This window comes from Lacerta agilis, chromosome 3 (genome assembly GCF_009819535.1).
Source record: "Lacerta agilis isolate rLacAgi1 chromosome 3, rLacAgi1.pri, whole genome shotgun sequence".
Taxonomy (NCBI): domain Eukaryota; kingdom Metazoa; phylum Chordata; class Lepidosauria; order Squamata; family Lacertidae; genus Lacerta; species Lacerta agilis.
In genome coordinates, this window is record NC_046314.1 from 59,259,926 (window position 1) to 59,287,471 (window position 27,546).

A 27,546-nucleotide genomic window follows, 5' to 3' on the forward strand; every position below is an offset into this window, starting at 1 on the left:
TAGTAGGTATTGAAACTGTATTAATTCAGTGTTTAAACTACTGATAAGCAAGCAAAACAGTTAAATTATCAAATTCAGTCTAGAATTCTACAGATTTAATCAATTCAACCCTACAAGGAAAAAGAACACCCCTTCAGTTTTTATGTTATGCAGCCCACCCAGGTTACAGTTACAAGTTTAATTCAATGGGACTTAATGAAAAATTACTCAACTGTGACCAGACTTGTTGAAATGGTGACACTGTAAGTGACATAGGGTAAAGTATTAAAGCAAGGCACATAGGCAAATAGTTCAGTTGAGGCAGCCAACCTATGGTCTTCCAGATACTGTAGGACTCCAACTCCCATCAGCTCCAACCAATATGGCCAGTGGTCAAGTCTGATGGACGTTGGGAGTCCAGCAACACTGAGAGGCCTGTAGGCTAGCCTACAGTAAACGTATAATCTCATTAACTATTTTTCATATCTCACTCTCCGTATCCAACACTTCATTAGCGACTCATAAACTATTCTTCCTTGTGAGAAAAGGATTGTGTTGGGGGTAAAGAAAAGAATGAGGGTCCCAGGGATACACACAATTGCTTGAAGTCAGGAGAATCTGTCCAAACAAAAATGTTTTGAAGATCATAGACTAATTAGTAGTTACTCTGGAGTAAGATTTGACCCTCACCTTATTGCTTTTCCAGCTTCTACTTCCGCAAGTAGAAGTTCCCCATGCAACATTTATTCCTATATTTAGAAGTGACATTGTGGCACCTCAGACCAAACTAACGCACTCAGGTGTTTTGTGAGAGCACGTTGAATTAAAGTGCTGTAGTTCTTAAAGTAGGGAGTCCTACGAATTGTCAAAACGGGTTGATGGGACCAAACACCATGCGTTTTGTGACACTTTAGGGAAGCACTTTTTTGCTTTGATTTGATGAAAAAGTGAGCAAACTGAAAATGCATCGCTACCAACGGGGCTCGATGTCACAGACACAAGACACGCCCCACGATTTTGAGGAGAAAACCTGTGAACAGTTTAAAGCCGCATATAATTAGAACAAAAATATATGAAAGGATGGCAGTTGGGAAAGAAATATAATCACATTAATGCTAATCGACTCCTTCCACGTCAGCATCCAACAACTGCAGAACTGGATGACCCTGAGCAAGTTGTTTCGCCGTGTCCCCTTCATGTTTTTCTGCCGTGGGTGTGGATGCTGCTGGCTGTATGGAGAGATTCTCTGTGTCTTGAGGCATGGGGAGCAATGGCTCGGGGGGACAAACTGGACCGCATGCTTGCAGGCGACACGGTTCTTCAGAGATTTCTACATTAGTGGCTACCAGGGCTTCAGGTGTGTTCACATTAGTGGTTATTGGGAGCATTCCCTCATGATGGGTCACCATGAAAGCTGCAGCCAGATCCTTCAGAATATTCTCATTAGTGGCAGGTAGCTCAGCAGCAGCAGCAGCCTGGCCTGCAACGGAGGAGCTCACACTAGCCTCATTTTTCAGACCATCGTCCTGTCCAGTCAGTTGTGGTGATTGTTCTTCCTCCTCCTCCTCTTCTTCCTCCTCCTTCTCCTCAGGGAATTTTGCATCTTTTATTTTTTTGTACAGCACATTCCTTTCATCCTGAAGAGCTCTGCACAGATTCTCCAGCCTTTGAATTTTCACTACAAAGCACTCGTACTCCTTGGCTCGCATGGCTTTCTGCGATAGAGCAAACAAAGCGTTTGAAGGCTGCCGCGTCGACAAATGGCACAGGACAACCAGAGGGGCCAGTTTAACAGATCAAGCAAAAATCAGGAAGATGGTTAAAGAACGTGGCTTGAAAAGTGACCTCCCCAATCAAGAAGTGGCCTGGCCACTTCTGCAAAGTGTTTTTCCTGCTGACACACAGTCTTATTTCTTGCAAGTTCCACAGGTGTTACAGTTCTCTGGGGTGGTTCTACAGGCCCTGGGGTCTTTATAATAGTTTATGTAAATCTTTGGAGCTGGCCAAATATTACTGAAGTAAACCTTTACTGGCAGAATTGGGGGGGGGGGAAGTCACAAACTACATGTAGCATATACTGTTAAACTTTCACTTCTGCAATGTGAAGTTCAGATAATTTAGAAGGAGTAGAATGTCATGTTAAAACATCTCTGTATATATATTTTTAATTCCCTGCCCGAACCATCTTGCTCAGAGAAAATGTTATAGCTTTCTCCACACCCGACATCATCCATGCAAAGAAAGGTGATACTTTATTTTTAGTTACTTCCACAGCCCAGAGGCCACAAAACAGTCAAGAAAGCACCCTGACCATTCATACTGGCAGCTTCCCCATCTCAGAACTAGGACCAATCTGCTTCCTCTCGAAAGCCTTACATTTCTATGTTAGTCATTCAAGTGCTTAAGCATCCCACATATAGTAAACTACTTGCCCGCCCTTCATTTATTAGCTGCCACTAATTTGCCAAAAACTAAGTTAGAATTTAATTCCCCAAAACATTCTGCAAGAAGGTGACCATCTTTATTTAACCACTCTTAAAAACACCCACCCCAACCCTCTGTTGCTATTTTTCAAAATGTAAAATTCCTGACATCTGCAAAACTTTTTAGGAAGACCCAAAAATTGTTTAGCTTTTTTTGGGAAACCTCCCCCAAAATAGTGATTTTTAAGCTTTTGGAGCTGTTTCCCACTGCTTTTTCCATCATGTTGCCATATGTCAAGTCAGACTGAATTGATCCATCTAGCTCAGTATTGTCTGCACTGACAGGTGCAAGCTCTTCAGAGTTTCAGGCAAGCATGGAGATGCTGGGTATTAGACCTGAGACTGTTTCCATGCAAAGCTGATGCTGTACCACTGAACTAAGACTCCTTTGCGATTGTGAATGCTGTATGAACTTTACAATGGAAGCTGCACCAGAGAGCTATTATTAAGAACTATTTGTGAGATTGTATCATTGACGCTTAATTAATTTAAAATTGTTCAAGGAATGGTTTCTCACCTCTTCAATCATGTCCAATAAAGCTTTATTGCAGTTCTCAAACCTTGCTTTCCATGTAGCTGTATCCTTTTCCAACTTTTTCATTTTCTTGGTCATCTACAGAAGGGAAAAATCCAGTTGGCATCAGGAACAAGCAAGCATTTACACATATCCCATGTGAACAAGTGCTGATCCCAACCTTGGCAATAGTCAAGGGTTCTAGTTTGACTTATGGCAGTACAGTCCTACCTTGGAGGTCGAACGGAATCTGTTCCAGAAGTCTGCTCGATTTCCAAAATGTTCACAAACCAAAGCGCGGCTTCTGATTGGCTGCAGGAAGCTCCTGGCAGGCAATCGGAAGCCGTGGAAGCCCCATCGGATGTTCGGCTCCCAAAAATAGTTCACAAACTGGAACAGTCACTTCCGGGTTTGTGGTGTTCGGGAGCCGATTTGTTCGGGAGCCAAGGTGTTCGAGATCCAAGGTACGACTGTAATCACTTATCATACCATGAAAATGGGAGAACATCAATTTGGGATCAGCTCACAAAAATCTCTGACTACTCTGCCCATGTTAAAATACATTTGATGGGGGAGGGAAGGTCTTAGAATAAAAATACATAGTCAACTAGATCCCCAAGTGCTACTTGCCTGTCAGATTTACTGTTTCCTTTTCTTCAGAGATCAACTGAAAGCTCACACATCAAGGTGTGCATACAGCTATATCTCATGTATGTGATACACATTCTTGCCTCAAAGCAGTAAAAAGTCAGTGATTTCACAAAATGTTTGTTGCAAGGGCAACCCACATCTATAATAGCACTGCCAATCCATTATAGTTCTTTTACTCTATTAGTTCTTGCTTTCAATGAATTAGTCACTTAATTCAAATGAATAACACGAACATTACAGCACCTTAATGGCAGTGTGGTTTTGTGGATAATTAACGCAGGAAATAATTTACTGCTTGGAAATCAATCTTTGAGTGCTTTGCACAAATTACAAGCTGCCCCATGATAGTCTGCAACAGTGTCAGCACCGAACACCTTCTTAAAAAAATAAAAGGGTCAGTTGTTGTGATCCATATTTATAATCTCTGAGTGAATGATAACTAAGTCATATGGAGCCACAGACACTTTGGCAGTGCAATCAGGTACTGGAAGAGGATGCAAGGCAGCTCATAAAATGCTTGACTTATGCAGTGGGAGATATCTGTGCTGCTGTTTTAGGAAGGACAGCCTGGTTAGAATGACACGCTGCAAGTAAATACCTGTGGAAAAGTTAGTATGTCAAGAAAGTTGATCTAAATCTCTTCTCCCTAGCACACTTTCCATATACAGCAGAGCATTCAAAAAGTAGTTACCCTCTCTTACCTATTGCTAAATAATAATAGATTATTATACAGCAGGACTGACCTGCTGGGAGCCTGAAGGGCCCTGCCCTGCTTCTCTCCACCTGGCTTAAGGCGGGGCCTGACAGGCTCTACAAAGGACTGCTGCTGCTGCTGGGCAGAGAGGGCCCGGTTTTCTTTTTTAATTGCTTTTATTTTTTATCTATGTCATTTTAAATTGTGATTGATATTAATGCTGTATTCTTAGTTTTAGATTTTATGATTGATGTGGAAATTGTTTTCCATTTGGTTGTGTTCTTCTTGATGTGTTTAATTATTGTTTATGACTTGTTATGTTGGTAATTATGCAAATCTTGTCATGTTGTAAGCCGCCTTGAGCATGGTTTTAACTATGAAAAGGCGGCATGCAAATAAAATGATGATGATGATGATGAAATGTCTAATTCATATTTGCGCCACTAAATGCAGTTTCTGTGCTCCAACAATGTTTAATGGTGATAAGGTATGCACACCTGTGTGATAGCAATGCAAGGTTTATGATTATTATTTATTAAATTTCAATACTGCCCTTCATCCAATTTTTTGAGTTTGACTCTTAATGGTATGCATTGCACCTTACAGAAAAATGTCAACATGTTTTTAATTGATTCCACAACAGAAAAAGTCTTATATGAACCTGAAGAAAATTCAGTGGCCTCCGCTACCAAAATGGCAAGCCCTCCAGAACAGATTTGAGAGACAAAATGCATTAACTGACCTTATCCATCTCTTGCTTGAAGCTGGCAAACACCTCATTGCTTTTTGTCAAGGTTTTCTGAAACTCCTCAAATCGTTCGGAATAGAGAGCAAGCTGCATTCAGAGAAAGGAAACGTAAGTCAATTCCACAAATTTCATTCATAGTTTCACAACAAGAAAGGTGAACCTTCAAATTATTGTGGGAAGAGAGCAAGATGAAAGAGACTATGATTCTTGGCAAATAATTTATTTTATACTTACAGAATATTTTAATCCATTTGGGGCAAAGGATCTTTTGAGAGGAGGATATCAAAAACTAAAAATAGGAAAAAGGCACTTGGAAGCAAAAACAAACAAACCACCACATATGTTATTAGGCTAAAACACCAGCATCACTCAAAGTAGGTAAATAAGATGTGCTGGATGCTCTGAAGCTTGATAAGGTCTGGGAGGGACCTCTAGTGGTCAGGGCAAAAGACTTTTGCATTTTAAAATGTGTTCTATGTCAGGCACCCCCCAAACTCTGCCCTCCAGATGTTTTGGGACTACAACTCCCATCATCCCTGACCACTGGTCCTGTTAGCTAGGGATGATGGGAGTTGTAGTCCCAAAACATATGGAGAGCCGAGTTTGGGGATGCCTGGGTTGTGTCTTCTCTCCCTTATGTCTTTCAATATCTCTTAAATCCAGTTCTTCTCTTACCTCTGCTATTTTGTCATAAGGACACAGTACATAACAGGGGTGGCTCTCTCTTAATGACCGCTCCCCACATCAAATGGGGAGCGACGTTTGCGTGGTCGCGCGCAGCCCCCTGAATTCCTGGGCGACACCTGGTAGTTCGTCTGGTTGCGCCCTCCCCTAGAGGGGATGCCTGGGGTCTCCGCCTACCCAGTTAACCGTCCAATCCCACCTGGGGGAGGCATTGCCAAGGGATTGGCCAGGTAAGGGGAGGGACTACCCAGCCCACACAATAGAGGGTGTAGCTTACCTGAGAAGCAGCAGTCGGCTACACAGGTAATGATTAGTGGCTGAGCGACATTAGGCATGGCCTTTTGGAATGGTTGGCAGATTGCGAAGCGTCTTTTCAGGTGAGGGTAGTCTGGGCGGCAAGACCACGAGTTTGCTGTCTCGGGTGGCGGTTTCAGGCCTTGGGCGGAATCCTTTAGTCATCTTCCTAAATGGGGGGGGGGCGTGGGGTGGTGACTCCATGCCCCCAGTGTGGCGGCGATAACAGGGTTCCCCGTTAAAGAGGTATTGGGGGGAGGCATTGTCCATACGCTGAGAGGTTGTCATTGCTCTCCCCCACCAGTGGCGGCAAAATGGGGGGTGGGCTATCTGCTTGAACATATGTTCTCCAGAGCCAGCCCAATCCCCCCTGACATTTCCCAGATCCCTGGCTGGGGGCTGGGAAGGATAAATGCCCAATGCCTGAGCCAAGGTCTCCCTACATCTGAATCTTAATAAAGTTGTGGCCAATTTTAATCCCATAGCACGTTGTTGTGTGTCATTATTCTGCTCAGGGGTTGCCTAGGGTTTGGGGGACTCCGCCTGTCCACGCAAATAAATTTGCCACTGGATTAATTCATTAAAAAGGGGGGGGGGACTTGAGTAGCATTTGCATAATTTCACCTCTTTATTGTAAACATGAAAACAAGTTATGGAATTGTGTTACTACTTTGCTGCCCATTAAAACCTTGAAATGCCTTCTTCCATCTAGGAAAACTCCCAAGTCTGAGAGCATTGATAAGAATAGTACTAAGACTATCCCTGCACTCAAGTCTTCCATTTAGTTACTTGTCCTATAGCTGACAGGTCTTGGCACACAAGAGTAATTGACTCGAAAACAGGAAGTAGGGACATCATATATCCATTTTAAAAAACTCTCATCTTGCCATATGATGCCCCATGTCTGCCTCCATTTTTGAGGTATGTGGTATTACAGTCTATTTCAAGCTGCCTTGAGAATCATTTGTTAAAAAAGCAGCATATATAATCTTATAAAACGAGGGAGACTTAACTTTTTCTGGCTGGGGGCTGCACTGACAAAGCATGAACTTTCCAGGGGATACATGTCAAAGTGGACTTGTCCAAAGTATAAAAGGAAGTATAGCTAATTTTTAGTTTGTTTTAAAGGGCACATTTGGAGAGGGGGGTCATAAATATTTTTGCACTTTCAATTAAAAAAAAAACTACTTTTCTAAAAAATAATAATGGGGGAAAGGGTGGGTTGGGAGCCACAAAAAAAACAAAAAACGATTGAGAAGGCTGGATTTGCCCCATGGACTAACCACCCATTAGAAATAAAACTATCACGAAGTGAAACGTACCTAAAGTAGCTTGCAAAAATAATAAAAAAGAGAACAAATAATTAATAGCCTCTGACATCGGGCAATGGAAGAAACCACCAAGGCAGGGGCAGGGACCACTGGGCATGCTGGCTGGGTCTGATGGGAGCTGGTGTCCAATAAAATCTGGAAGGCCGTAGGTTCCCCCCCTCCTGCACTAAATAAATAATTGCTGGTGTAAAGTTAAAGAGAAAATGACCCAATACAGTAAAATAATAATACTCCTCTGACCCTGGGCATCATATGTTTTGATTTTTCCTGCCCCTTGAAATGTGACATAGATTATGGACAGATCAATGCAAATATTTCCCAAGTGCGTGCTCATCTGACCTTTGCTTGCAGAAGATATGCTTTAATGAAGCGTGAAGCACAACCATATATTGAACTCTTCCCTGTCTTTAGTACATTCATTCCCCCCCTTCAAATAAAGAAGCACATGATACAGTCAGCAGCTGTTCTTCACCTGGGCCTGGAGAACTGTCTCTTGCTCCTTCAGCATTTTTGCTTGTAGTTTCGACTCTGCAGCTTGGTTAAGTAGCTGTGTTTGACACAAAAAGAGTAGCAGTGGAATAGGTGGGCTTTTCATTTCAGTAAAAAGTCCTCAGAATCCAGCATTCATCTACAGTCATACCTTGGGTTGCACTTGCTGCGGGTTGCGCGTTTTCGGGTTATGGACACACTGAACCTGGAAGTACCGGAACGGGTTACTTCCGGGTTTCGGCACTCGCACATGCGCAGAAGCGCCGAATTGCGTCACATGCGTGCGCATACACAGCACTGCAGGTTACGGATGCTGCAGGTTGTGAACGGGCCTCCCGCACGGATCACGTTCGCAACCTGAGCGTCCACTGTACTTGTAAAGTGCGCTCTCTCTCTCTCTCTCTCTCTCTCTCACACACACACACACTCAGTCTTTTTTTCCTGAGGGTATACATACCCCTAAACATTTTGTGAATCTAAGTTTGGCCTCATTGAGGGGCAGTATTTCAATATTAGTAGGAAAATGAGAGTACCCCTAAACATTACTATCAGAGGTAGTTTGGTCACACAGGGCACTATGATGTAGAACAGAAGGAAAGAGGCAGGGGGCACCAAATTTTGGCACCGCTGAAATTTGAGACCCCAAGGTCCACCATTGTTAGCATTCTAACTTTCCAAACAACTGCTGCAAAACCTAGAGAAATCAAGCTAAGCAGTATACACAAGGGCTTTTCGTGTGGTTTTCAAAATGATACAGGTGTGGGGTTTTTTTTACCCCCTTCACCAGAGGGTAAAAAAGGAGGGGGGAGATAAAAATAAAATATTTTGGGAGGATTACAGGTTGGTTGTGTTTAATGGTATGAAACAAAATGCTGAATAGCCTGAGGGCCAAGTCGGGCTTCAGGATAGTCATTTATCCTGCAAACTGGGTTTTGACACTGCTTAAAAATTTCATCAAGCCTTCACTGTCACATATTCCAGCAGGGATGTTGAAGAAGTCCAGCATAACTGATGAGGCAGAAATCATTTTTCCTAGTAATCTGTTGTGGCTCACTAATCAGTCCCCCCCCCACTTCTACGGTTTTATTGATGTCCTGTAGCCAATGTATTTTAAGTTATTCTTAAATATTTATTTTTAAAAAAACACCTAGGAGTTACCCTGCAATAAAAGCAAATGTTCAAAGCAGTGTGTTAAATTAACATGGATTTCTTTTTTTTAATCAAAATAAAAATTGCAGCCTGAGGTAATCTTCAGAAGCCAACCTGCTTAGCCAGACAAAAATATTGGTATTTTTTTAATTAATAAAACATGAAGCAGAAACCAATTTGTAAAGAATACAGTACAGTGCTATTGAATGCAGTTTACATGCATAAAGCTTGTTCTTCAGCTTTTGCCCGCTCCTAGAATTATAGAAACGTCCGAAGAATGTTGCTAAAGTTGAACTGCTCCAGGCTAAGCTTAGCACAGCCTCAGTGGGACTGCTCTGATTCCCTTCTGCCTGAACTTTCCTGTCTAAACTGGCACTCTAATTAAAATACAAGATATAGTAAATGACCCTTTCAGAGAAGAACTTCTCCAAACTTCTTATGACCACAGACAATTTTCATTGCTTCAGAAAGGCGCTCTGGTCTAATTTCAATAAATGGGAATTCACAAGACCTGGACAGAGGGAAGTTGCCAATTAGTTAACGGAACCTGGAGTTCATCGGCAATTCTAATAAGCTGACACCACTTGTATTGAGAGCAAATGTTGCTGCGGCTGTAGGTAGCAATGGGTCATGCAGAGCCTGTCGACCACAAGGTTGCCCAAAGAGCCTGGAACATTGAACTGTGGCGACTATCTAGCACCTTTGAGCGCCAGGGGAAAAATACGTATTATTATAAGCAACATTGGGGGGTGGGGGGTGGCTACAGTTTCTCTTGTCACAATGCAAATCTGCTTTGGGGAGCTAGATGAATTCAGAAGGCTAGCAAACACCCCACTTGCAAATTTATAACCTCCAGTCATGCTTGAGACTGAATTTACAACCTCAAGGTTCTGGACATAAAGTTCAACCAGGAGTCACTAAACAACCAGAAGACTGCTGCAGTCATGTGATTAAGAAGTTAGCCTGCTTCTATCTATTGAGTCACATATTGTCCGAGGCAATACTTGTAACATCATCCACCTGCCCAGGTATTCTCCAACAGCCTTTTCCTGTGAAACCAACACCTGCAGACAAAACGCTTAGCAACCCGTCAAAATGGAACTCCTCCCCCTTCTAAAGAAAAAATAGTAATGACCCATCAAGCTGGGTTAGTAAAATGAAACTGGAATTGGCTCCCTGGAGTGACCCCCTTCATGGGAATGCTGAAGCAATACCTCTCTGGGTGAATGCATGCGGTCATGGCCTCCTCTTAAATCTAGACCTGATCTTGGGGGTGAAGTATGATGCTGATGATAACTGGCTACCTTCTGTATCAGTGCTAGATCAATCCCCTCTGTATGGAGATTAAGCTGGTTATCTTAGGGAAATTTGGGTATATCTTGGGGCGGGGGTGTCTTTCTCTCAGCAGCTAAGAGTAGTTGCCAATTGTGTAATGATAAAATGTCTAGGGAGCTCTTGAAATTCATGATAACTAGGAAAAGGGGTGTGCATCCCTGGAAAATGTTTCCTAAGGGATGTTTTAAGTTGTAAGGATAAGAGTACTGCATTGAACGCTTAAGTTTTTAATAATATGACGAACATGACTAGTACAAACAGCCAGTATGCCGTATGAGTGAGAACGGCTTCCCCTAGGCCACAGGGAGGCAGCAGAGCTATTCCATTGTCTGATGGCGTTTGCTTTCATCCTTTGCTTTTTGCTCTCAATTTGTCCTCTAAAAAGAAGGCTGCTTCCAGATCACCTGTTTATTGAGCAGTCATCAGGATTTCTTTGCAAAAAAAGAAGCGTGGAGAGGTCAGACACAGCTGGCTACTGACCATTCACTCCGATTTGTTTGTGGGTAGGTTATAATTCAATCGGAGAGTACTCGACTGCACAGAAGCGGAGACGTTAAAGGAACCTTGTGTTTGGTAAGCTTCATGCTTAGATAGCTATAATTTCCAAGTGCCCCAGTGCACAAAAACATAACATAGCCAGTGTAGCCTAGTGTGAAGAATGCTGGGACTGGGAAGATCTGGATTCAGAATTGTCTTTCGGTCATGGATCTCACTGGGTGCCCTCAGGCTAGTTCCTGTCTCGGTCTAACAGACATCACAAGACTGAAGTAAGCAGAAGCGTGGATAACAACATATGTACCCAGAGAGCTGTAGGATATTGCTATGGCAAACAAACACAGTTTCTCACGGGAGAATCAGATGCTTCAGGAAACTGTAGGCTCGTCCGCACTGGCCTCAGTCTGTCCTCAGCCCACCTGCCTGCTCTCTTACTTACAACCACTCCAGTGGTGAAACTGCTTGTCAGCTTCCCCTTCCTTCACTTCAGTGTCAACTTTGTGGAACAGGGAAGAGAATGGAAGCAAAACTGCCTCTTCCTGCCATTGGCTCAGGCGCCCCCTACTCTTCCTCCCTGCCATCTGCCCTACCAGGCCCAGTGGCACCGGCTTGTGTACTGTTACAGATTATAAACCAGGGTGGATCCCACTCAGTGCTGAGCTAGGAGGCCACTGGTCTCAGTTCAGACCAGGAACAACTGCTTAAAATGGGAAGGTGGCATTCCAGGCCTGTGCTTGGCCTAAAGGGAAAATAAAGCTAAAGGCAAGTACTTACATATTCCTTCTCTCGCTGATGTCGTTCCTCAGCTTCTTTCATCACTTCCTGCGACTGTTCCAGCTTGGCATCCACCAGTTTCTGCTGAAGCTCCCTGTGCTTAAATATCTTATCTAGGTGCTGGAAGAAAAGACATTGCAATGCATTTTGTTTGTAGAGGTAGTGATTTCCCTGCCTATAGAAATAATGGATTTTTAGATTTTAAAAATTCCATATAGAATTGCAGTCCTTATGCACATTTATCTAAGGTTGGCCTAACTGAATATAGCAGGGTTAACAGTCAAGGAAGCATGACATATATAAAATGTTGGGGGCTTCTGATTTGCTCGCCAACACTGCTTACCCTCCACACCCTAAACCCCTCCCTCCACAGCATCTTAAACTCCAACAGTAGTGGCTGCTGAGATGATGCAGGTGGGGCTCTCTGTTTACTGACTTCTTGGGTCACTGACACTTACAGAAAGGGGAGGAGTGTGCCATGGGAGTACAGAGGTGGAGGCAAACTGATGCTCCTGCTGCCACTTACTTACTGCATCAACCTCCCTTCCCCCTTGGTTAGGGGCAGCAGCCAGCGGTATTGGGAAGTGAATGCTCTCACCCACTCAGTCCTCCTGCCTGCCTGGGTCTGGCTCACTTCCTCTGCTTGCCTCCTCATTCGCTCTTCCTGTTTGGACCGTGGGCCACTAGCTGCCAGTGTGGGAATGAAGGGCAGAAAGGCTTTCTTCCCTTCAGTCCCTGCCACCTTCTTTTGGGGCTTCTCTCAGCAGCAGCAACAACAAGGATATTTCTTCCCTTCATTCCACCAGTGGCAACAATGACAACAGGAAGGTCACTGAGAGACCTGCTTGGGTTGACTGCTCTGCCCAGGGCTTCTCAGGCTTCCCTCGCCCTCTTTAAACTTAGCTGCACATGCGCACTCAGTCACCAGCGTGACAACAGCCAAAGGCAAATATTTTATAAAAAGGTAAAGTTATTTCAAAATTATTAATGACTTGAATACAGACAGTGCCAGTGGAATTGAAACCTGGTGATTTAGTTTTTAAAAACAAGATATCTAATTTAGATATTTAAAATTTAGATTTTAGATGCCCTGTGTATGTATACCCATTATGGAGCATACGCCAATAAATAATCAAATTAATAAGCTACTAATTTGTGCTCCAAAGCTGGGCATGTAAGGGGAGAAGGATTCTTGGTTTGTATATTTCTTTAGAGGTGCTTTTTGAAACTTACCTGCAATGAATGGGTGGGTGAGCATATACAATAAATAGCTATGCTGCTGTTTACCAAAAGCTGAATGAAGACTAGAAATTACGGCAACAGATCTGGCACAAGTTAGCCTTGTGCAGTATTTGCATGTATGGTGCCATGTTGTTCTCACCTCCTCTCTGACTTCATACTGATCTATGATACTTTTCAATTTCTCTGCCAGCTCACTGTTCTCCTGGCACAACTTCATGTTCCTTTCACTTTGCTGCTCAATCTGTCCCTGGATATCGTTCAAGGTGCCTTGGAAATGATTAGTGATCTCCTTCCTTTTTTCCTCATCCTCTCTTGCTCGCTGAAGGGTCTCCTCCTGTAATGCAATATCCAATAAAAGCAAATTTAATAGGAGATAATTAGCATCCAGATTTTTGTTACTGTAGTGAATGAGTGAGAGATGCATCCTTTTGCAGGTGGGGGAATTTGGGTGCCCTTCAAACAGGAATGGGAGGGCAGATGAAATAATGACTTTTGGGGGCACATTCATTATTGCGCCACATTTACGATATTGAGATTGAAATGTTTCTTGCTCTGATTTGAGGGCTTAGAATGTGCAACAGCAATTAAATAAACATTACAAACTGGTTTCCCTCCCTTGTTGTCTCTGTGTACGTAAAAAGGAAGGGAAAAGCTTTCTTAAATTTTATTTCTTTCATTGGGAGTAAGCACCACAGAACACAGTGGGATTTCTTTCCAAGGAAACCTGCACAGGATTGTACCACTATGCAAGTTTTCCAGTTGTGTTTTGCTGAGTTTAAAATACTGATGGTTTTATTTTATGGTAAGTGTGGTAAATCTTTGAAGGCAACCTTCAGGATGAAGGTCACAAAAACGGGGTAAATGTATGTGAACACATGCATAAAAGACAACACTTGACTTCCTTTCTTCACCCTCTTTTCCCCACACCCATCCTCCTTCCTGATCCATGAAGTCAACTTTGTAGACACACAGCAGGGATGGAGAACTTGTGGCGTTCCAGATGTTGCTGCAGTCCCAGCTACCATCATCTCTAGCCAGCACAATTTTGGGAGTTGGAATCAACAGCATCTAGAGGGCCACAGGTTCCCCATTCCTACCTCAGAGACTGTAGAGATATGACAAGCACCCACCCTTTGTACAGGTGTGCACTACTTATACTTTCTAGAAACAATACATTTTTGTTTCTACAAACTGTTCCAGCTATATGAAAAAATTGGGTGTTTATTTGTAGTGCTTTTAATCCCACCTCCAGTTGTTTTGTATAGTTTTAAAACCTTTTTTAGTTGATTCTTATTGTTGGATTGCAAATCACTTGGAGAGTTATATAAAAGGCAATTCACAAATTAATAAAACCACCACTGTCATATACTAGACCAATGGACCCTCCTTGCCCTGTCACGTAAATGAGGTGATAAAGCTGACAAGTTCATTTGTGGCAGATTTGGAAAAAGCAAACAATCAATCAAAGAGAGGCTGGATAGTTCTGTCCTCTGATGGGCTTCATGCTAGCAGTTTCAGCAGGATCTTTTGCATTTCTCAGGAAAAAGCCAAAGGCTTCATTGCAACAGGCTGGTGATATTTTGTTAAGACTCATTGTGTCTTCCAAGTTGAATGCAAGCAGTCAGAATCACTGAGTCCAGTGAAAACCTCTCCCTGGAAATTTTATATAGTAGTAGTAGTAGTAGTAGTAATAATATATTATTGGTACCCCGCCCATCTTGCTGAGCTTCCCCAGCCACTCTGGGCGGCTCCCAAACGAATGTTAAAACAATACAGCATTAAATATTAAAAACGTCCCTAAACAGGGCTGCTTTCAGATGTCTCTTAAAAATAGGATAGCTGCTTATTTCCTTGACATCTGATGGAAGGCGGAGGCACACAATTAATTTCAGTCACATTCTGCCAAAAATCAGGCAAAAGCTGACAGTACATTGACTAAGAAGGCAGTAACTAACAGCCCATGTCTGTAGCTGGCATTTTATTCTCAGGATACATGGGGTTTTGGAACAAAGGATTTCCTACCAGAAACTGCTGGCCGTGTGCTGGTGGGTTGAATCTGAGCAATGAACTTGTACCACAGTGCCTGGCAGGGCTCCTGGCCATTGATATAATACTGGCAGAGTTGTGGAGCTGGGCCCTGTATTGTACTCAAGACAACAGTTGGCCAGAAGACAGGGATAGAGCTGCATGGCTCCATCTCACTTGTCAGACTTAAGATGCCACTTTAATTCAGTTTACAAGAACAAAAACAGCAGGGCAGCTGCTTATATGGTTCACTTTTGCTGCAGAACAAATGGGAGTTGTCACAAGTGTATCCTGCAAAAAAGAGTGCACCGTGGATGCCAGATAATGAGCATAAAAACATCCACTAATGAGATAGCAGCTTTGAAAAGAGCATCTGGGCAGACCAACACAAACAAAGATTTATTGTTACAGAAGATATAGTAACTGAATTAAGACTAAGGTTTCTAGCAGAGTACTTTTAAACTGAAGGTAGTCCCCATGCCACGGTATCAGGTAACCTCAACGGACAAAAAGTACATTAAGAAAGCAGTATTTGGCTGCAACTCATTTCCAAGCACAATTCAAAATGTTGGGGCTGACCTTTAAAGCCCTAAATGGCCTCGGTCCTGTATACCTGAAGGAGCGTCTCCACCCCCATCGTTCAGCCCAGACACTGAGGTCCAGCGCCGAGGGCCTTCTGTCGGTTCCCTCACTGCGAGAAGCAAAGCTACAGGGAACCAGGCAGAGGGCCTTCTCGGTAGTGGCACCCGCCCTGTGGAACGCCCTCCCATCAGAGGTCAAGGAAATAAACAACTACCTGACATTCAGAAAATACCTGAAGGCAGCCCTGTTTAGGGAAGTTTTTAATCTGTGATACAGTGGTGCCCCGCTAGACGAATGCCTCGCTAGATGAAAAACTCGCTAGACGAAGGCATTCATCTAGCGGGAGGCTGCCCTGCTAGACAAAAAAGTCTATGGGGCTGTCATTGCCGCTTCACTAGACGAAAAACCCGCTAGACGAAAATTTTCACAGAACGAATTATTTTCGTCTAGCGGGGCACCACTGTATTTTAAATGTATTTTAATATTTGATGGAAGCCGCCCAGAGTGGCTGGGGAGACCCAGCCAGATGGGCGGGGTACAAATAAATTATTATTATTATTATTATTATTATTATTATTATTATTATTATTATTATTATCCAAAAGGCACAAACATGGATGTGTAGATTGCAAAAATGTTGCCAAGACTCCAGTTCTATGCACAGACTCCAGTTCTAATTGGGATGAAGTTCTATTGAATTTAGCAGCCCTTCCTTTGTAGTAAGCATACATAGGATTCGGAATGATTACCTCCCCACTTCCACTGCTGCAACACACTAGAAGGATTGTTGATATAATACGTTGAAGTTATTTCATTTGTTTGTTTGTTTTCTAGCTAGGATTGGGAGCAGTTATCAGACTATGCACCCATGTACTGGCTGGCCGTTTAAAACATTACAGTGGCAGCATAGCATAAATTCATTGCATATAGGTCCCCATTGCCACTGTTTCAATATCTTCCCATTTGAACATGTGCAATGTTATGTCAGAGAGACACATGGGAAATACAAAAAACCCCAGAGGTGGGTCAAGTAAAAGGTCTTTCCCAGTGCCTAATTCGTTTATCAAAATTAAATGCATTGGTTACACTTATTAGATCCCAGTTAGCATGGTGAGACAGGCATGCAATCTTACTGAATGACTGGATATACATTCTGTGGCTTGTGTTGCAATAGATATTTGCAGAAGTGCCTCAGTGCTAAAATGCTGCTGGCAAGAAGGACACAAATATCTAAAAAGCACTTTGGCCTGGCAATACAAATAATTCTGTCATTTGCTCCACTGGTGCAACCCAACTGAGCAAAGCACAAAGTGCCCACCTCAATGCCTCATAATTTGTTTCCTTAACAGGGAGCAAAGCTGTCTTCTTTCGCTCCAGGTGTAATCAAAAGCACTGTTAACATGACACTGGTTTCCATACAATAATGGATGGGCATCTGTGGCCCTCCAGATACTGTTGGACTATAATTCCCATCAACCCCAGGCAGCATAGTCAATGATTGATGATAGAGTTGTGGTCCATCAACATCTGGAAGGTTCCCCATATCTGTCATACATAAATCAACAGGGATCCCAAAATGCAATCCAGAGAGATGCTGGGTAAATTTACCATATGCTCAGTCTGGGCCATATCCCTATGCTTACGGTTCAGTCGTTTTAGCACAAAACTGTAAATACGGGAAACAATAGCACAGCCCAAAAATTGCAATTATGGCACAGCATTAATAACTAACTAGGAGATGGTCATTGTTCCCAGTGTGAGAGGTGGGAATAAGGGAAGGTTAACAGACGTCCCCGTTTCCCGGGGACAGTCCCCAGATTTACAAATCGGTCCCCTGACAAAATCCATCCATTCCGACTGAAGTTGAAAAGTGTCCCCAGGTTCATTGGGAAAAAAATCTGTAACTTTAGAATAAGGTGCACTCCAATCAGCATGCTTGTCACTCAAAAAAACATTAATCAGGGAACACACCTACATTATACTATTGTAAAGTTGCCTGGGCAGCACAAAATGGGTTTGGAGCAATGGAAACCTACATTTACTTTGCTTACAAATGTACAAATATGAGCAAAAATTGAGGCAGCGTGCCACTACCAGGCTATTCAAAAAACGGTCCAGCATTTCCAGACTTGAGCTAATTCACAGTCCTCTTTTCTCTCCATTCCAATAATGTAAAAACTGCCATTTCTCCACACAGACACACTCCAAACCTGTCAGAGTTTGCCAGTTGACTCCCAAACACTGACCGCCATTGAAAAACTACTGCACAAGAGAATCCTTGCCCATCAGCCACAATATATTTAAACTGATTTGAAACAGTGTCATGGCATCTTCTGAAGACCATTGAACTGAGATTCGAGAATACTTAAAATTCCTTGCTAAAGACAGTTCACTTATCCACAGGACTACAAATTGCCAGACTTTCTGGATTGGGAATAGACAAGTTAGTGCGGTTGTCAGTGTGCTCTTTTCAGGCCTTGTTCCATGCCAACAAAGCATGGCTCTGAGTGGTTTAAGAGTGTCTTTCCTAGGGGGAAGCAACGGGAGAAGTGTGGATAAGCCCTCTGTTTTACCTTCAGGGTTTTGTTGTGTCTTTGTAGCTCTCTGCAGAGACTTTCCAGTTTGCTTCGGGCAAGGACTGCTCTACTGTGTTCACTCTGCAACTGGTCCTTCTCCTTTGTGAGCTGTGTCTGCCTTTTCTGCAGATACTTTAGTTTCTTCTGTTCAGTACGATGTTCCTCCAGCTAAAAAATAAAGGGGGGGGGGTTTAAAGGGAGGACAGAAACAGAAACTAATATTTATTTGACTGCGAGTTCTGGTTTGCTGCAGGGAACCATTAAATCATCTGCCTCCCATGACTGCTGGAAAACCTTTCTCGTTTTGTTTCTACAGCAAAGAGATAAAATGAGAGTTGTGCTTAATTGATTGATAAGTTGCTAGGACAACGATCCTGTTCCTAATAAACCACTTTCCCAGCAAATCAGGCCGCCAGCTGTATAGTGGTTTTTACCTTTAGAAAGCAGAACTCTTGGATGGTGGCCATGACCGGCATTTGCATCTGCCCTGGGAATGGAGGGAATTGTCCTGGTTGCCTGAGCTTGCACCTTTTAACAGCAGCTTGCTATGCAGAAATCACCAGGCAAAGCTTTTTATAGAACTGAGATAAGCATCACCACCTACTAATGGCTGCACAGCTGGTAAAGAGGCACAAGACTAAAATTCACTTTAAAAGTTGACAATTTTACCCATGACATCACTGCAAGACCTTTCAGCAGATTCCTTGACCTCACTCATCTCAGCCCAGGCATAGATTTTGCTAAGCTGTCATCCCCCTTGGGCATAGCACAAGAAAATGATAAAAGAAAGCAGCTGAAAAACCAAGATTTCAATAAGCATTACTTGAAGGTGGATAGCTCCAAAAGAAATTGTTCCAAATTAAATAGATGCTGGCCAAAGGAAATATGAGGTCAGACCAAAGTCTGGTTCCTGTAACCTGAAGCTGTAACTGTTCACTTCGGAATAGGTGGTTTGAGGTTTGTAACTGGCCTTTTTCATTTTTTTAAAAATGAAAAAGTAATTTTAACACTTGCTGAAAGGAAAACAATTATCTGACTTGTGGTCACTCCTTTACCCCCTGGATAAGCTGGAAGGCTTTCATTGGTGGTCAAAGCAGGCTTTCTTCAGTCATTCCTGTCCAAGGAATGGACATGCAGTTCAACAGCAAATGTTCTGCCTATCAACTTTTACAGTCTCCTTTAAAACCATTTAAAACCAAAATGATGTTTCCCCTCCCTCAGCCCAATTTACTCCTGAAAAATATTATGAATAATGCTTTTTAAAAGTTTTGATTTTAATATCTTATGGCTTATTCTGTATCTCTCTATAATATTAGACTCTTTGTATTATATGATGTCTGTTGAACCTGATCTCTGCTTTTATAATCTTCTGAGCGGTGTGAGATTCTGGGGGTACCAGGCGCACTTACCAGGGTCTGTGTTTCCTTTTGGACAATGAGGCACAGCAGAGACTGTGGTGTCTTTATGATATATGGTTTATTTGCACATATATACAACCTGGGTGTAGATTTGAGAGGTTCTGCAGCATCAGTTTCCAGTAAGTTTCTGTTCCTCTCACAACAACTGCAGCCTTGCAGCCAGCAGCAACCAGTCATGTCTCTCTCTGACCCCTAACTTCCTCCTGTCAAACAGTTTCCCCTTAGCATTTATTGTCTCTGCCTTCTCTAACTTAGGGAAAGGCCCTGCCCTTTTGATGTGCTAGTGGCTCATTATCCCCAGGCCATCCCCTCAAAAGAAATTAGTCTGATTCCATTACCTTTCAACCCCTGTTGATTTCTAAGGATTAAGAACCACCTAAAACACAACTTAGGAAGTTTGCCCAGCATAATTAACTTTCTCACATGTTAATTAAATGACTAGAAGTGTCTAGCACACAGGTGAAATACACACATGAATCTATCTTAAAACACAGAGTCCGGTCCGTCCCCCGTCCCCCCGGTTCTAACACACAAGCTCTAACTAAATTCCAACTACCAAACCAAGGCATTTAGCACCCACAAACCTCTAACAATTTAACGTCTCAGAACTAAGCTTGCCAAGTTGCAACCCTGATAAAGCAAGACCAGGACATGAAGGAACTGAAGCTATGCTGGTCTATTCATTATATATGTCCTGCTCCTTCATTCTCACCCCTCACCTCTACTTGCTGCCTCAAGCAGGACCCCAACATCAGACCTCAGAGGGGTCAAATGAAAGGTCCAAAGGAAAACCATATGTGTGTGTGTATGGGGGGGGATTCTCTCTTCTTATTGCTTCAGCAGGGCTCTTAGAAGCATAATATCAGTCCCCAGGTTGTAATCCATGAACCCTACATTGTATCACATATAAAAGCACACAAAGTGCCCTGCTTGCTGCATAGGACCAAGTCTGGGAATATGCTAAGAACATATAAAGGCATATTGTACCAAATCAGACCACTGGCCCATCTAGCTCAATAGTGGCTCTCCAGGGTTTCGGCCAGGAGCTTTTCCCAGCCCCACCTGGAGACTGAACCTGGGATCTTCTGCCACGGTGCTTTGCCCCTTCCTAATGTTCTCACAGTGGCCAACCAGGTGCCTAAAGGAAGTTCTCAAGTAGGACATGAGGACAAGTTGCACCCCAGCAACTGGTATCCTGTGAATAATATATTGCCTAATTCCCTTTTATAGCTGTCCATGCTACTGGCCATCACTACATCTCATCCTCATTGGATGATCCAGGGATGTATTCTATGAGAGATGGAGAAAACTTCTTTCTATCTACTTTCTTCACACCATGCATCATTTCAAACACTTATCATGTCCTTCCTCACTTGCTAAAAAGCCCCCAGGGTTGAAAAGTTGTTTCAGGACCCCTGGTTTTAGCTGTCCCTTTTCTGCACTTTCACCAGCTCTACAATATTGTTTTTAGATGCATACACTTTAAAGTGGGGCTGTCTCTATCCTTTCTCCGTAGCTGCTATACTAACCAGTTCAGCATACTTCTTAAATAGGAACTCCAGTTTCTCTTCTGGGGTGTTCAGCTTGTTCAAATGTTGCATCAGCAGGGTGGCTTCTTTTCCTGAAGTAATTTAAAAAAAGGACATTCTCACAGAGAGAGCACTTCATGCAAAATAGAAGAATTTGTAACAACTGGAAGCTGCATTTTAGATTGGTTTTTGGCTTCTGTATTCAGAAATGTTAGCAGCAGTTTGTGTGGAACATTTCTCTTTAGATTTCTGCCAGGTGCTTCTGAAGCAACTTTAGGTGACCTTCTTCTAAGTACGGTAGTAGCGTAGGGATTGTCACTGTAGCACCCTTGTGCTACACTGGTTGTGGCTACCCACACATTACCCAGGTGCTACACGTGCTTTCTGGGCTCATGGGCTCCAAAAGTTTGGTGATCCTTGTTGCAGTGGTTCTATTTCCACATTTTTTCCAGGCAGCCTAACAATTTTTAGTATGATGTTTAGTGCAAGTTCAAGATGGATGAAACACTCACTGAAGAAGACACTTTAGCAATTAAGCAGTATGTAAATCCAATACAGTCGTACCTTGGTTTTCGAACAGCCTAGTTCTCGAATGTTTTGGCTCCCAAATGATTGAAATTCGGAAGTGACTGTTCTGGTTTTTGAACGTTCTTTTGGAAGCCGAACATCTGACGGGGCTTCCGATATGGCTGCAGGAGCTTCCTGCAGCCAATCAGAAGCCACACTTTGGTTTTCGAATGCTTTGGAAGTCGAACGGACTTCTGGACGGATTCTGTTTGACTTCCAAGTTACAACTGTAATAATAACAATAATAGCCTAAATGCTGCTTTGCATTATTGCACCCACAAAATATACAAGTCTAGGTGTGATGTGGGGACCCAGGTGGCGCTGTGGGTTAAACCACTGAGCCTAGGGCTTGCTGATCAGAAGGTCGGCAGTTCGAATCCCTGCCACGGGGTGAGCTCCCGTTGCTCGGTCCCAGCTCCTGCCCACCTAGCAGTTCGAAAGCATGTCAAAGTGCAAGTAGATAAATAGGGACCGCTCCAGCGGGAAGGTAAACGGTGTTTCCGTGCGCTGCCCTGGTTCGCCAGAAGCAGCTTTGTCATGCTGGCCACATGACCCGGAAGCTGTCTACGGACAAACGCCGGCTCCCTCGGCCTATAGAGCGAGATGAGCGCCGCAACCCCAGAGTCGGACACGACTGGACCTGATGGTCAGGGGTCCCTTTACCTTTACTTAGGTGTGATGTACAGAATTGTACCATCAGTTATTATTGAAAAAATAAATAAATTGGTTTCTTGCCAGGGACAAGAAGCAAATGTGTACTTTTGGTACCAAACAATTAAATGTTATGGAGACAACCACTGCGGTGCCTTTTCCAACATAGCCAATGAGTCCTACTAAGTTCTGCATTTCAGTTACGCAAGGAGCTACTTGCCTAGTCCCTTCAGGATTTTCTTTTCCAGCTTCTGTTCTTTCTGGCTGCTGGATTCCTTTGATCCGGACGCATCCCCGGAAGCTGCCTGTTCCTTCTCAGCCTCGTCATGGGCATCTTCATATTCTCCATCCTCATTATTAAAGGATTCTCCTTTCTCAGGTCTGTCTGTTGTCGCTTTAGCATTCCTTTCCTCCACCAGGCTGGCAGCTGACCCGTAGGTTTTAATAATGTCCTCCAGCTGTCGGCTCAGCTCCTCAGATATATCACACAGCTTTATTTCAGGCTGAGAATGCGCTGCGTTCCCAGGGGACAGAGGCCTCGGAGGCGACTTTTCACTTTGTTTCTCTAAACCATTCTCAGTAGGCAGAGCTTCAGAGCTGCTTATGGGAGGTGGTGGCTGCTGGTCAGGCTGAGGGCCAGCTCCATTTTGGTCACGCTCCATTCTTGGGATATTACCTGGGTGTGAGACAAAGTTAGGCTTTTATCTACACCAGCAATCAAGGATAGAGTAAAAACTGCCAAAGAAGGCCATGCCTGTTGATAGTAGTAAAGATTATATTTAGCACAAGCTTCATTGGCATCTTAGACATCCTAGATATCTATTTATTTAGCCCTTTCATGTATCTTCCTTCCACACACATTCAAACAGTTTTGCCATTCACTGCCAGCCCTCTGGAAAAGCTGTAGGTTTTGTGCATTTGTCCCAATTAATGGCAATTAATCAGAAACTACTTGGCCAAAGTCTTTCTTTTAGCACCAATGGATTTATCGAAACAAGATTCATTGGTCATAGTCATTGTATTCATTGTTTCGTTTCAGCTTTGCCTAGTCTTTTCAGAGGACTGTTTCATTGTTCAAGAAATGGGAAGCTGAGAAGAATTATTTCTTTAATCAATAAATCACAATATTTTGTTGCAAAAAGAGAGAGAATTTTTCCTTCAGGCAGTACATTTATTCTTATTACAGCTAATTCTTTATGTTCTGGCGTAGCCAAACTTTCCATAGTTCAACAAGAAGAAAAGGATGAAGATTTTTTAAAATCGTATCATTCTTTTTCCTGAGATATATTTTTGTTACATCATATATGAAAGTAATCTCTTTCCTTTTGGCACTTCCAATGCGTGGGAGGCTTATTTTTATTTATATATTTTGTATTTGAACCGGGGTGATAAAGGAATTTCCTCTTATTCCCATATCTAAGGAGAACCAATGTGCCTTTTACCACAGAATATCCCAGGTAACCAGTGGTATGTTTTCTCCCATTTTGAGCCCATTTTGAGCCCATTTTGTCATCAGGTGTTTTATTTGCTCTTTTTCTGTGTCATCTCTATTAAGCAGGCGATGTATTTTTGCAGACATACGTTTCTTGATCTTCATAATTACTGTGGTTCAAATTCTGTCACATGTCTTGTCTGCCAGTTTGATCCAACGTATTACTGTATGCATGATCTAACTTGAAAGTACTCCTAGTAATTTGCCGTGAATTGCTATGTAAGAAATCATTTCCCATTAGTAAACCAAACTCTTAATCCCCAAAAGATTTTTTTCCCAGAACAAAAAGCCATGCCCCATTATATTGCCCAGTGTTGACTCTATCTCTTTTTAGTACACGTTAGTAAAAAACAAACAAACAAAAAAACACACCTGTTTGATTTACTGTGGCAATTTTATCTTTGACAGAGGGCATCATCAAGAAATTGCTGGTAGAAAATCACTGACATTGTGATTGGAACATAAGGAAGGAGAGAGAAACTGGGATCAACATATCACAGAACAGCTTTCCCCAATCTTGTTGTTAGACTACAACTCCCATTATTCTCAGCTATTTGCAATGCTGCCTCGGGCTGATGGGACACGTAACCCAAAACATCTAGAGGGCACCAGGCTTATGGTATAGTGGGCCCAAGTCACTATGAAGAAGACAGTCCCCCATGTGCTACAACAGATGCAAATACAGTGGAACCTCTACTCCTGACCACAATCCGTTCTGGAGGCCTGTCTGGAAGTTGAAATGGGTCGCTGAGAGAGGTGCCGTTGTGTGCAGGTGCAAGCGGCGATTGTCTGCTTCTGCGCATGTGCGAATGGTGATCACCGCTCCTGCGCAAACGGCGGCAAACCTGCCGGTTACTTCCGGGTTTGCCACAGACGTTGGGTGAAATGGACGTGAACAGAGGCGGATGTAAGAAGAGGTTTGACTGTACCAAGCAGCCTTCGAGGGCAGCTCAACGTAGAAGAAGAATCCTCATATTGTTATTTAGTCTCGGGATCCATGATGGCTGTCAGGGCTGAAGCGAAATAAAAGGCTGCAGGCTCCTTACTAAGCGGTGGGCCCATGTAGGGCCCATGCAAACAATAAATAAATAAAATGCCATTTTAGACACAATAGACTGCAGAACTGCAACCCACACCAGTCATGGGCATAATCTCCATATCTGCCTCAAGACCTGCTGACCATTCACAGTTAGTTAGTAGACAAAGACAGAGTTCTGTAATCTAGAAGTAAAGTAGCAAGGTAGAGAGAGAGTCAGAGCAATGTTTGAGAGCAATGCTTGATTTCTGTTTGAATCCAAGACTTGAGCTATGGGAGAAACAAGACCCTTTTGGGGTGTTAATGCTGTGAACGCCTCCATCGTAGGCTCAGGTTGTATAAATGTGCAAATAAACCATATATCCTAAAGACATCACAGTCTCTGCTGTGCCTCATTTCCAAAAGGAAACACGAACTCTGGGTATGCGCCTGGATACCCATGGATAGCATGCAAGAATATATTGCTTTTGTGGCAGAAAGGAAACTGATCTAGTTTATAAAATAAGCAAGCCATGTACGGCTTTAATATATGCACCTATGTCCACTTGCTAACCACAGCTTGATAGTAGTGTATCCCATACACATGTGTACTGATGTGGAAAGAGTATGTTTGTACAGGGGGAAGCCCTGTGCTGTTAACCTGTATTTGACCCACTTCAGGAGGTTGTGGCTGAAACCAGTTTGTTTACCACAAAAAACACAGCAGTTATTTAACACATTCCTTTCCAATGGTGTTCTTGTTAGCAGTCGAGCAAAAGCTTTCTCCCTTTCTAAGAGGGAGCTCCATTTCTAAGCTTCTCTTACCAATTCATTACACTTGGCACTCATGATAAAATAGATTCTGAACAACTGATCAACGAACGAAAGCAAGCTGCCTAAAAAAAAATGTGTTTTGCTGGAAAACACAGGACTTGCCTAAAATAGAAGAATGGCAAATGAAGATGATGGGATATATGGAACTGGACGAAATGACTGGACGAATCCGCGACCAGAAGGAGGAGACGATAGACCAAGATTGGAGCAATTTTAAAGTGTATTTAAAAAAGTATTGTAATATTTTTTTAAAGAGGAAAGTTTTTGGAAGAAACTGAGGCTTAGGTTAATTTTAGAATGGTAAATAATTATAAAATAGATAAAAAAGTGAGACAATGATATGATATATATAAATTGAGGATTAGAATTAGGAATGTTTAAAATGAAGTGGAAGACTGCTAAAGATGTAATATAATGAAATCAGCAAAGAGGGATCTGAGGAAGTCAGGAAACAGAGTAAGAAGATATAAGGATGTTTATATATGTATTATGTGAGGAGTTATATATCTTTTTGTTATGGAAATTATGTTTTTATATGTTTCAATAATGTTAAAATCAATAAAAAGTTAATTTAAAAAATGTGTTTTGGGTCTTCCTCTTTATTGTAGGTATGAATTACAGAAAGTGTCACTTTCCTTGTCACAAGGTCTTTTTCTCCCAGTAGAGGAGTTTAAAAGTTTGCAGGACCTGCCTATTTTTAGCTTCCTGCCCCCCTCCCTTCAAATCCAACAGAAAGACACATGGCACCTGCTCTGAAGTCATAAGTTATTTTAAGCCCATCTAAAAAAAGGATGACAGTGATGATCCTTGATAACTGCCTTTATTCCTCACATTCACCCAACAAAACAAACGAAGAATTCTACCATGCCAGCTCATCATAGGTATATTTCACAGCCCAAATCCTAGGCCTATGTGCTTGGAAACAAGTCCCACTATGTTCTGTGGGAATTACTCCCTAAGTAAGCAGGTATATAGGCTTACACTGTCAGCCACTGAGTGCAGATATTTAAAAGTTAAGCATCGCAGAGAAAAGCAAACAGTGCGCCTCTGTTATTGTTTGTTGTCAAAAGCTAAACAACACACCTGTCAAGTGCCCAGTGCTGCTTTTGCTGCATGGTTCTTCTGTATACAGAATTACAGCCGTGCAATTTCTGTAAGGCTTTAAGCACTGTAGTTTGTCAAAACGGACCTCGGAAAGGCATTCTGACGCACAATGAATTCACAGAGATGTGAAATCCATAGTGCCAGAGTTTCAAAATAGTCCCCAAGCCAAAACTGTTCTAGAAACACATATAGGCTGCTCTGCTTTGTGCATAAATCTTAACTACCATTATTTATTTTTGCAACGAGAACACAAGAGCTTTCTCATACCGCACAGTTTTATTTTAGCCTAATCCTGCTTAAAATTTCCCTCCACCAAAAATATCAACTTCACATTGGTCTCCTTCACTGGAAGCTCCGGTAGGGCTATTAACCTTACAATGCAATCCTATATGTGACTACTCAAATGTAAGGCCCACTGAATTGAGTGGAGCTTATTCCCAGGTTAGTGGATACGGGCTTGCAGCTGTAGTTTCTTCCCCCATAGTCGCAATCACATGCTCACACTATTTAAAGCTCATGCATCAAAATATTGTTTTAAAACTTCCATAGTTGTCTCTCAACCATGCTGCCAGCTATCAACTTTGTCACACTTACCTGGGGAGAGAAAAAGGAGCAGAAGAGAAGAAGATGGCAGGAGGAGGCCCAAAAGAACGACAAGAGAGGAAGAACCAACAGCAATAGGAAACTTTCCCTCTGTTCCTGCCACAGAGGGCGGGAGGAGTGGATGACACAGCAGGCAAGAATACTCCTCTCCAGAGTTTGGCTGCAAGCTCCCAAGACCAAATGCCAAATAGAACAGAGCTCTTGGGCCTTTAACAGCTGTGTGGAATGATGAAGGAATTTCAGCAGGTGCAGCTCAACACACAGGCAGAGAAAAGTTGCACTCTGCAC

At 42.7% G+C, this 27,546-nt stretch overlaps 1 protein-coding gene across 1 annotated transcript; it reads right to left on the reverse strand.

Moving 5' to 3' along the window:
• Positions 1–27,546, reverse strand: TXLNB (taxilin beta). The gene is made up of 10 exons (XM_033143901.1): positions 27,250–27,546; positions 22,431–22,886; positions 20,993–21,084; positions 18,043–18,213; positions 13,002–13,196; positions 11,621–11,740; positions 7,851–7,925; positions 5,064–5,156; positions 2,980–3,075; positions 1–1,694 (listed from the first exon to the last, which is right to left on the reverse strand). The coding sequence occupies exons 2-10, from the start codon at positions 22,870–22,872 to the stop codon at positions 1,095–1,097; spliced, it is 1,884 nt and encodes a 627-aa protein (XP_032999792.1). The 5' UTR covers positions 22,873–22,886; positions 27,250–27,546; the 3' UTR covers positions 1–1,094.

Bases quoted from the DNA above. Each gene is read 5' to 3' on its own strand.
- TXLNB (XM_033143901.1), bottom strand. From the start codon at position 22,872: ATGGAGCGTGACCAAAATGGAGCTGGCCCTCAGCCTGACCAGCAGCCA. The intron at 21,085-22,430 runs GCAAGTAGCTCC...AAATTACTTCAG, and splicing joins GAAAATCCTGAAGGGACTAG to GAAAAGAAGCCACCCTGCTG. The intron at 3,076-5,063 runs GTCAGTTAATGC...TCCCTTCTGTAG, and splicing joins TCAAGCAAGAGATGGATAAG to ATGACCAAGAAAATGAAAAA.